The following is a 10,960-nucleotide window of genomic DNA, read 5'->3' as shown; positions in this document are numbered from 1 at the left end:
GTATGACACTCTTTGTCCTACGTAGACTCAGTGTGAGTGTGTTGCAAAAAGTAAGGGCAGTATACAACAGAATGGATTGGGATCCTGAGGGAAAACTAGTCAGGTTGGGTACTTTACAAAGGAACACAATTGACAAAATACAACCCAAGAGTGGGCAGCACTTCTTATGCAGAAGAATTTGTTATGATGTCAGAGAAGGAGATAAAAATATATTTGTGCACAAATACAAGACTGAAGAAAGTGAAAAGTGTCAGCATCCCTGCAGAGAGTCATAACTGGGACAGGATCCTGTCGGAGGAAGAGGATGTCTAGTGCATTTCTGATCTCTAGCACTAGATATTCTGAGCCTCTGCCCAGACCATGAGAGCCACCTACTCTGCTATGTTTATGGCTTCACAAAACCACCTTCAGAACCTGGCCTGTGACTTGAATGCAAGAGTGTGATCTTTCTGAGTGCAATCAAATGTCCACATGACCTATCCCCTAGGAATCTACCAACTATAGGATGAGGGCTCAGGGAAGGACTGTTCTTTGTTTTTCTGCTCTTTCAGGTCAAATGCAAATGTATGGTTGTGGAAAAGGTCAAAGACATTTCAGGGAATTAAGGAAATATATAAAAATCTGATAAGGCATCTAAAAACATAGTTATCTGCTGACCAACAGTCCTCTGTAAACACTCGGTGGCTTCCTGCACCATTATCTATTCCAGGATGCCCAATGTGTGATGATTCTACCCTTTATAAATACTTGGGGTGACTGTTCTTGGATGCACCTGCCTGAACAAAATCCTGTTCATCATAATGGTAGGCAACTGGGTTGGGGGCCACTGAGAAAAGCACTTGCCTAACATTGGCAAGTGACTAATTCCATACTTAAAGGTTAGCAAAGATAAAATGAATATGTATTTTTATTGAATATGCTACTGTATGTATTTCTTTTCATTAGAATTTATTTCTTAGTGCTATATAGTTTTGAATCATTTCTATACTATAATCTAATGTGTACAATACAATGAACACTAGGACATTAGAAATATCATTCTGATGTTTCATCACTTTTAATATATCTGTATATCTTGGGCCCTACATGAATGATTTATGGAATTAAATGTAGTTTCAGCTCTGTAATATGTCACTTTAAAAAGGACAAAACTTAAGTGGGAGAAGGAAGTGTCTGGAACCTGGTTCGAACCCCAAACCTGGGAGGTATGGGATAAGAACCTGGGGGTCTCTCTCCAGGCCAGGGACTCACAATGTGACCATGCGGCAGGGTCATTGGGGAAGGGGGTTCTTTTAAAAACACTAACCCTGACACAACACAGACACTCTGAATTAACTGCTCTGCAGTAAAGGCAGGGTAAAACCCCTGATGAATGTCCCACTTGACCCCACATTCCTGGGTACCACACTTCAGGTCTCAGTCTTTCTGGATGCAGGAAGATATCAAAAACAGACAAGCCAGGTTGAGGATGGAATCCATGGATGGGATGGGCCTTTGGAGCAGCTATGCCTCAGGGAGGAAGCACAGACATAAGCATTACCACAAGCATGACCAGGGACCTGGACTCTGAGTTCATGGCCATACTGAGGCAGAACCTACTGGCTCCATATTTAACACTCCCTGGGAATGCACCTGAGTGTTAAAGTGGCACTGGTTTGGCCAGCTTTCCTGTGGCTCTGTACAGGAGATGAGGTCCAAGAGAGTAAACCCTGGGCTCTGGCTCTTCTCCTTTGATAGCCTAGCTCTGTGACTTACCGAAAAAAGACCATCAGATGCTCAGATCACCACAGGCACTGCAAGCCTCCTTCTCTATACAAAGTACAAATTTCTGTCTGAAGAGTTGATTAGGAGAAAAGAAAATTGGACGTTTATACTAAGGTTCAGCAAGAATGGAGGTGAGACAGAAAAAGCAACTGCAAATCCCAAGTCATGATATTGCTATATGTAGTGAGCTTTGGTTTTATTCATATTTTAAATCATAAATGTATTTCTTTGTACTTGTAAACCTAATTCATTTCATTGGAGAAAATGTACAAAATATGAAAGAGTTTGAAGTTGTCATATTTGCAGCATAATATCCTGAAATGTCTTCCTCAAATTTGGTGCAAGCCCTTTAGTCTGTAAGTAAACATCTTTGTCTCCATCATAATTGTCATGGAACCTAAGCTGATCTGTACCTGGCTTCAAGTCATTGAAAGAAATCCAGTGATCTTTGGATCGTGTCATTTCTCCTTGCCACCTGTGATCCTGCTAGGTTCTTTTCTGAGTCCCCATGTTCTCAGGAAGCAGGATCCTGAGCTATTTGTGGTTTACCATTTTTCCAATGCATTGAGCAGCCTCCAGTTGAGTAGTTCTTTGCTTCTCTAATTTCCCAGTGTTAATTGTATTGTGAATATGTTTAAATCCATCAATCATTTTCTCAGTGAGGGCACATTTGGTTCCCTGGTTGGGTCACCTGAGGGAAGAAGATTCACTCAGATGCTCTTGCCAAAACCCTGCAAGGAGCCCTCACTGTGACTCTCAGTCCAGGATGAGGGTGCCTGTCCACTCAATCTCTGCCATGACTGTCCTTACATTACAGAAACATCTCCTGGGAAGCCTCCTGGTCCTGGCCACTTTCATGACTTCATGCAGTGCTCGTTGTTATTTTACACCCAGGAAAGAAACTGATTTCAATTCCACAAATGGTAAGTCCTGGTTTCAGTGTGCATTATGTTGCTGCAGCCTGGTAGATGTGACCTGCTGGTAGATAAATGTATTTGAATCTACATGGGCAGAGGGTTAGTGAGACACAGAAATGGAATAAAATGAGGGTCTCCACATTGGCCTGCATATGGAACAAACATTCTCAATTCTCTCTGGCTGAGAACTGCCTGCAGAGCTTTTAATATGCATGAACTCCAAAGCTCCATCAAAGATCTGGTGAAGCAGTCTCTGGGTACAGAGCTGTACAGTATGTAGCTCCTTGCTTGACTCCCACATCCAATTAGTATTGAGAATGGCTTTCAACATCCAAAGAAGTATTTATATGCTGAAGTGCCTACCAAGCCCAGGGAGTATTATTAACCTGAAGGTGTTAACTCAGGGAAGCTGGAGGCAGGTGTGAGAATGCATTTCTAGCACTGGAGTGTGAGTACTGAAAGCACAGATACCTGCAGTCCCATACATAGTCCTCAGAGGTCTCAGCAGCAGGTCTAAACTTTGATTGAATACTGGGATTACTTGAGGAGCATTCTAGTGCTTTTTTTTTTTTCTTGTTGAGTTGATTGGTACATTTTAGGTATGCAGTACAGTTACATTTGTCATTGGGATCCTATACCTTTACATGACAGGTCTTGGTCCTCACTTTTTCCCCATACCCCTGCCCTCCCTTCACCCCCTCCTCGCTGCATGTTGTGTTCTTAATACATGGCCTAATGTATCCACAACCAGAAATCTGGATCTCACAGTTGGGGTAGAGGAGGGGTGTGGGCACAGGTGTTTAATTTGCTTTACATTGTTTCTGTTTGTTTCCATGTGTGCTTGTCATTAAATCTAGCGTTTTATGCATTCTGAGCATGTGATCTTCAATATAGTTTTTTATTTAGTATGCAAGATATTCACAGTCACACAGAGGATGAAGAGACTCTGATGCAAGACAAAACAAGCACAGATGTGAAATAATTATTCAGAGATGCCCAAGCATGGTAACATGGAACCACAAGTGACTTGTGCCTCTAATAACATTAAAGAGGAAGGTACTCCTTATTCACTAAATGCCTGCATGGAAACATAATCTTGAAAGATTTAAATTTGGTGCAGGTAAATGTTATTACTGACACAAAACACACAGTATTAGAATATATCCATGCAAGAATATAGAGGACTTCCTGAGACAACTATGAGCTATCTTATGGTCATCGCTTCTCGGCCTTTTGGCTAAGATCAAGTGTAGCTATCTTATGGTCACATATCAGGGACTGGCCTCGGTTTCCTGACAAACTTTTTTTCTAGTACTGAGAGTGGAACTCAGGACCTTGCACTTGCCAGGGAGATGCAGCTTCAACATGCTAAATCCCCAGCCCCCAACAAACTTTTGTCATATCACACAGCTTGGGACTCCACTGATAATATCCTTTGTGCTGTTTCAGAGTGCAAGTTTGATGGAGACATATACCCACTGTACTCAAATTGGACAACCTAATACTGTGAGGAGTGTTTTTGCAGTGATGATGGAATTGAATGCTGCAGCATGTGAGTCTCAGGTCATGGAATCCAGTATCTCATTCTCTGCTTCTTCTTGAAGATAAAATTTCATAGTAGACTTTCATATTTAGAGCAAAATTAAGCTGTGATTCCCAAAATGCCCAACTTTTCCACCAAAATGAATTTCCAGGTGCCCCAAGTCCTACCACCTACACCTCTAGCCCAGGGCACATTCATTCGCTGCCCTTCATGAGCCTTGATCCATACCTCTCGTAAACCACAGTCCAGAGTTTACATGAGGCAGCATTGTGGAAGTGTGAGTGTATACAGTGGAGTTAATTTCCATGTTTCCTGCAGTTCAACTTCATTAAGTACTTTCATACTGTTATGCAACATTCATCACACATGCCAAGATTAGTTTCATTTGCACAAATAAAACTCAGCACCCTTTCACTGTCACTGCCCTGCCTTTCCCAAGCCCATGGCCACCACAATTATCCTTTATCTATCCAAAACTGTCACTCTTCTAAGAGCCTCAGATAACAGAACGATGCAGCATTTAACCCTTTGAGGGTTACTCAACTGAATTTAGCATGGTCTCCTTAAGATTTATCTATGCTGCAGTGTGTTGGAATGTATTTCCTCTTCAACATCTATAATACTGAACAGTATGACTGAATCGCTTTTTGTTTATCTGGTACCTGAAGTGATTCTCGCCTTGCTTTGACTTCAAATTTCTTTATCTTTAGCTATTTTTGAAATACAATTAGTAAATTTATTCAGAAATGCCCATATTCACACAGATTCCTGTGAACAGGGAACGTGTACCTAAGAATCTGACAGTTTTTCCTATTATGGCTTTATAGTATTTCCCTTATGGCTTTATAGGCTTGACTTTGCAGTTTTACCAAGAGTGCTGTGACCAAAGCTAGAGATGAATTGAGAGGTGTCAGGAATAACCCATAGTGTGCCTTGTAATGTAAGCTTTGTGTACCTTTTGTCTCAAGCTGAATTCCAGGCAGGCAAAATTTCTGCAGAAGTTATGGTCTGGGCTTCTATGAACACCAACAATGTAGCCTTTGTTAAGATAGAGCACAGATACCGGCAGTCTCATGCGTATCAGACCTTAGCTTTTAAATGCTACCAAAAACAGGAGTAGTGTTGTTATTGTTGTTGTCTTTGTTTTTTTGTTGTTGTTGTTTTTTTTTTGTGAAAGATCCAGAACCTACACCTGTGGCCAAAAAGAGCACCTTTGCTGCAAGAATTAATAGTATAAAGTAGCAATTTTCAACTTTGTCTCCAAATTGGAATCTCTCCCAGAATCTCACAGTGTCTTATCTTACTCCACTGAATAGAAGAGTGACCTAACGCGAACACTCCTATGGGAATTTAAATGTCTCAAACATTTTGCCTACAATGGTTGAGAGGCCTGATTTTTAGTGCATAGTGGAGGAAAAAACTCTGATGGCAAATCTGAGGCTGGCATCTGAAAGAACCTCTCTTGCAATGCAGTGGCCTTGTGCAACGCTATCTTGATTTTCAAACTCTGGCTATTTCACTGTCACTGTAGCAAACTAATAGTGTGACTCTGAGGTGTGGTTATGTCCTGGCCACAATAAGGGTTGTTGGATCGCTGCTTCCTCCCAAAAGAGTGTTTCACTGTTGTATGTAGACTTTCTTCTACTCTTTGGTTCAGGGTCATCTCAGCATGCATATGGGAAACTCATGTGTGTTTCCAATGAAACTCGGGTGTAGAGTATGGCCTGGTACTAGTCATTACTACGATGAGGAAAGAATCTTAATGCTGAGGACCAGTGACATAACTCTGAATTTCCTTTTTCATTTATGGTCACTGTGTGCTCCAGGAAGAGTTCTCAAGTTCTCTGGGCCTCATTTTCTTCATTGTGAGGTAGTCATCATCAGATGGATATGAGAACTGAGTGAGATTCTGCAGGTATCCATTCACCCAGTAAAAACAGAGCAGTTCCTCTGGGCCGTGTCTGTGGTCATAAATCTAGGGCAGTGATTGGTTCATGGTCAGGTACCTGGTACACTTTTTCTTAATACCATATTTACTGCCCCATTTGTCACACTGTTCTACTATGGAACAGTTGATCATTTTTCCCTGATATGAGAACCAGTTCCTACTTCCTGGAACTACCTCAACTCTCACCACATCTGTTTTCTCATGATCTTTCATTTCTATTTTGAATGTGGCACAGTATCCATGTGGTTCAGCTTCTGTGGAACAGTATTTGGCACCATGGCAATTCTGAGGGACACTGCCCAGCTATCCACTTCATCAGAGTGTCAGGTCCAGGTGGGGCAACCTGGGCAGAGCAGGGAAGTGTCCTGGCCTCTACTGTGCCCAGGTCCAGCCCTGCCCAGGCCCAGCTCCCAGAGTGCAGTGAGGGAGGCGCAGGGCCAATTTCACCAGCCCCAGGTCTTGGCATCTGACAACCTAATGTAAATGGTATCCCTGCTGAGTGTCTCAGCTCTGTCCTCTCCCATGCTACAAGTGGGTAGAATTAAATTTTTGTCCACTGGTAGTCCTTTATCCTGGCAAGTTGGTCCAGCACACAAATGGCAGAGTTGTGTATGTTCATATACTAAAAGCAACTTGCAAAGTATTTTAATTATTTTTAAATGAACCATGTTACCCATAATAATAGGAGCTTTTAACCATTTTTAAATTGTACAGTTGAATGATGTTAAATACAGTCAAACTACTTGGAAGCCATCACCATTACTTTCCAATGTTTTAGAGTAGTGTATTTTTTCTTTTTATTTCTATCTGCAGTGAGTATCCTTAAACTTGAAATTCTCCTACCTGAACTTCCCAGGCAGTGACAATAACAGACCTTCAGCTCTGTACCAGGATTTTTCCAAGTGGTTTTAATAATACCACAGCAAAGCAGTGACCCTTTTAAGCTGTAATTTTCATTCCTCAATCATACCCAACCACGGAAGCCTCAAGTCTATTCCTTCTGTCTTAGTAACTGTGCCTCATCAAGATCCTTCATGTCAGTGGAACCCAATTTGCTGGTCTGCTCTGTGTATTTATTTCTCTGAACTGCTCCCCACACTGCAGCCCCACTTCTGCAGGTTGGGGCTCTGTTCCTTCATACCACCACTGCATTCTAGGGCACTGCCACCTACACATGGGCTATCCATTCATGAGGAACATCACCAGATCTTTTCATTTTTCCACAGTGAATAACACGTCTGGAACATACAAGTGTGTTTCTGTCTCTGCTTTCCATTCTCTAGGGCTCTGTACTGGAGTTGCATTGCTATGCCATATGGAACTGTGGGGTTAACTCTTGAGGAACTATTGGGGTATTTTCCACTGGCATGTACCATAACAAACCCCACCTGTGCACAAGCTTTTAAAGGTTAAAGTTGAAAGGACATTTTCTCATATTTGTACAGAAAAACATATTTGTCATAAAATTACTGAGAAGTACAAGAAAAAACATAATTTCACTGCCTAAAAATTTCTTTTTTCTTAAGCTCTTTTTTCCTTCTGTATGAAATACTACATTACCATTGTGTGGTCAAATTTGTCCACTTAACTTGACAGTATCATTACCATATGATCACATCATATCTCTTCAAAATATTTTGCAATGCAATTTAACCATGTCATAGTTGATGCTACATAGAGCCCAGGATGTGATTGCACTTGATTCACAAGATGATGATTTGAAGGTGTCTTTTGTACCTCTGGTCCATTGCCCTGGTCCCTGGGATCAGATATATGCCCTTTCTCATTGAGCCACAACTTCTAAGAGTGCCATAGATCAGAAGGTCGCCAGTAACCATGGAGGATTTCCACTGCATAAGACAGCTGCATAAAAGGGCTGGAGCATCCTCCTTTTTAAAAATACAAATCCAACGTCACTTTATGGAAGGAAGCATTGTCCTGAGGGGCTCTGATGATGGCTGCCCCTGTCCTCTAATGGCAGTTTAAATCCAGGTCCATAAGATGGGCTTTTGTAGGCAATGACCCCTAAACTGTGCACCACTCAGGTTGAAGTAGATGGCCCTAAAAATGTGGCCTGAATCTGGTTATTATCTCCCTGGGGCATTGACCCTGGCTTGGGTGGCTCCTTACTCCTGTTGGTACAGTTCACTCCTCTGGTGACAGGCCTCCATGCTGTTCAGGGATGGGTTTGCCTTCCTATAAATTCACATCAGCTGTGCTTTCCACCTTCTGAGCAGAGAAAGGTGCAAAGGGCCAAGCTGGGTGAGACTTCCCTTTCCCAGCATTTGGGAGACCTGCTCTGGTCCCGACACAATGTCTATGTGACCGAGTGAAACAGATCTGAGTCTGAAGCCCTGTTCTTGGGCTGCTAACAAAAGGGCCCCTAGATTGTTGAGCAGAATTTCATCCAACAGGGCTACAAGATGGAGTTAGTTTCAGTCACATCTTTCTACAGGTCTTTGTCTTTTCACCATGACAGAGCTGCAGTACCTGCAGATTATGACAAAATTAAGTGCCATGCCATCTTCTACCCTCAGAACTGTACCTACACTGTGGTGGAGCATCAGAACCCAAGCAAGACCTGTGCTGTTAGCGCCTGGATTCTGTAATGCCCTTCTAGTGAGTCCAGGGCTCCTGCAGCAGGACTCTCACCCCTGCGTCTGTGATTTTGTTTCCCTGTGTAGCATTGAATCATTCTTTAAAAAGTTTGAACACGTGTTATTTACATTTTTCCACTTGTGTTTGCAGTGATTACACATTATAAAGGTAACAGGCATTGAAAGAGGGATGATAAGCATAAGTGAAGTCACACATATTCCTGCATTGCAGTCAGTCATCATGTGTCCATCCCCAGGGAACCACTGTCACCTTTGCAATTTCTCACACATCAGCCTTCTTCTGGTATTGTACAACTTGATGGATAAAGCAAAACTAAGTGTATTAAAGATTAAAACGAACTTCTTCTGTATTATATGTGATTCATAGTCACCCATATTGCTCTCCTCCTGGCAGTGTGCTGTCTTCTTTGTCCCCACTTTCCTTTGCAATTACCTGAAGTCAGAACAGGACAGGACAGCATAGGCTCAAGAAGATCCCACAGGATGCCATAAAGTACCACAGGGAATCAAATCCAGGACTCTGTCTTCAGGGGCACATGCCTGGGTGTAGAGATCCAGGTATCTGTTACTGCACACAGACCCCAGTGCTGTTGACCTTAAACAGTGACAACATACTCCTTGATTGCAGTGTCTGTGGTGGAGAGTATGTGCCCTCTGTGCCTAGTGTTCAGTGTCCAGGGCCATTCAGGGACTATGCCTGTTATCCAGCAATGAGCAGTGAGGTCAGGCCTCTGCTGTTTAGAGGCTCCCAGAACTGTGTGTAGTGAGAACATCTGAAAACAGCAATCACTGGACAGCTGATACAGAGCTTCATTGATGCACCCAACCTTCTATATTCAAACTTGCTCTGTGTACCCTGAACAGTTCAGGAAGTACTGTTGGGCTTTTTGGTTATCCTGTGTAACAAGGATATACTTTGGTCACTTTATAATCCATAAAAATTTCATTGCCAACTTTCCATCTGCACTGAAGAGGGCTTGGATGACAGGAGAGAGTTAAGTGCTGACACAGCACTTTCTCCATTTTCCTGAAGAAAGGATCATATTTGGCTCCTCCTGCAGCTTTAGTTGGCTTCTAGGACTCTCCCTTCTGGTTGTTCCTCCTCATACATACCTAAACTAGATAAATATGCCACAGAGAAGCAAAAAGTGAGCTGTAGCAGACATATCTGCCCAGTATTAGCATATTCTGGTTAGTTCCAACCTAGTCTCAGCACCCTTTGGTCTTTCCGAGCAAGACAAACTGTACATTCCCTTTTTACATCACTGTTTGCATATCACTATCCCTGTCTGCATATGAGCTCTACTTGCCTGCATATCAGCCATTGCCAGATGCTTCCAGCCAGATGCATCTAGAGACTTCACACTATGTTTGCTAAATGTCTTCAGAACATACCCTTCTTGCCTTCCCACACTCGTAATCAATGAATGCTAGATGCCTTCGGCATACTTTGCTGCCCAGAGCAGCATTGATCAGCCCCAAGATCCAGTTCTAAGTCTCATTTCTCTCTTTACTCTTATCAACTTGTAGCACCTCAAAGAAAACTGCAAACCTACTGCAAGGGTCAACAATAACATCCCTATTCCTGTTCCATATGTGACAGATGTGATTGGAATCCAAGGGTAAAATAGCCTCTAAGCAGATTTGGAGTAAAAGAGACAACCCATAGCTCTGGAAGGAATAATTCTGAACACGTGCATGGAATACTGGGCTGCATGTTAATCTCTTTGTAATTTATCTGTCTTTTGCTGTGTTAAAAATATGGGTCACTCTTTGTCATCAGGTCAACATAAATATGTCAAACTGCTTTAGATGCTTTTATAGTAAACTATGTATCCAGTACCAGGGGATAAATTTCCTCTCACCCTCTATTGACAGGTCATACAAAATGTTATAATTATAGGGGAGATTTTTAAAACAGCCTTGCATTTTCCTGTGAAACAAATAATAAAGTATATTGCAGAAAAATCAAAAGTAACAATTGAGATGGCTGTTCTAGATGCCACAGCTCCCTTTAAGAAGAGTGGAGTCTACCCTGGACCCATAGCACAGGAGGTAACAAAACAGATCAATCAGGCTCTAGAAAAATTCAAATCAGAAATAATTTCCCAGTTAACCAGAGAGATGATGAGCAAAATGGAAGTCATGATTCGAGAGTCTAGAGCAGAAA

General features: G+C 42.2%; 1 protein-coding gene across 1 annotated transcript; it reads left to right on the top strand.

Moving 5' to 3' along the window:
* The first annotated feature begins 2,530 nt into the window (after positions 1-2,530).
* On the top strand, positions 2,531-8,781 carry LOC117286140 (beta-microseminoprotein-like). The gene is made up of 3 exons (XM_033763655.1): positions 2,531-2,687; positions 5,193-5,301; positions 8,652-8,781. The coding sequence occupies exons 1-3, from the start codon at positions 2,531-2,533 to the stop codon at positions 8,779-8,781; spliced, it is 396 nt and encodes a 131-aa protein (XP_033619546.1).
* The last annotated feature ends 2,179 nt before the right edge of the window (positions 8,782-10,960 follow it).

The sequence above is a fragment of the Fukomys damarensis genome, unplaced genomic scaffold, assembly GCF_012274545.1.
Source record: "Fukomys damarensis isolate Sample0158 unplaced genomic scaffold, DMR_v1.0_HiC HiC_scaffold_1, whole genome shotgun sequence".
NCBI classification, from domain to species: domain Eukaryota; kingdom Metazoa; phylum Chordata; class Mammalia; order Rodentia; family Bathyergidae; genus Fukomys; species Fukomys damarensis.
The sequence above is the reverse complement of the archived record's forward strand: the minus strand, read 5'-3'. Positions and strand labels throughout refer to the sequence as shown.

Bases quoted from the DNA above. Each gene is read 5' to 3' on its own strand.
- LOC117286140 (XM_033763655.1), top strand. From the start codon at position 2,531: ATGAGGGTGCCTGTCCACTCAATCTCTGCCATGACTGTCCTTACATTA. The intron at 2,688-5,192 runs GTAAGTCCTGGT...TTTTGTCTCAAG, and splicing joins TGATTTCAATTCCACAAATG to CTGAATTCCAGGCAGGCAAA. The intron at 5,302-8,651 runs GTATCAGACCTT...TCACCATGACAG, and splicing joins AGATACCGGCAGTCTCATGC to AGCTGCAGTACCTGCAGATT.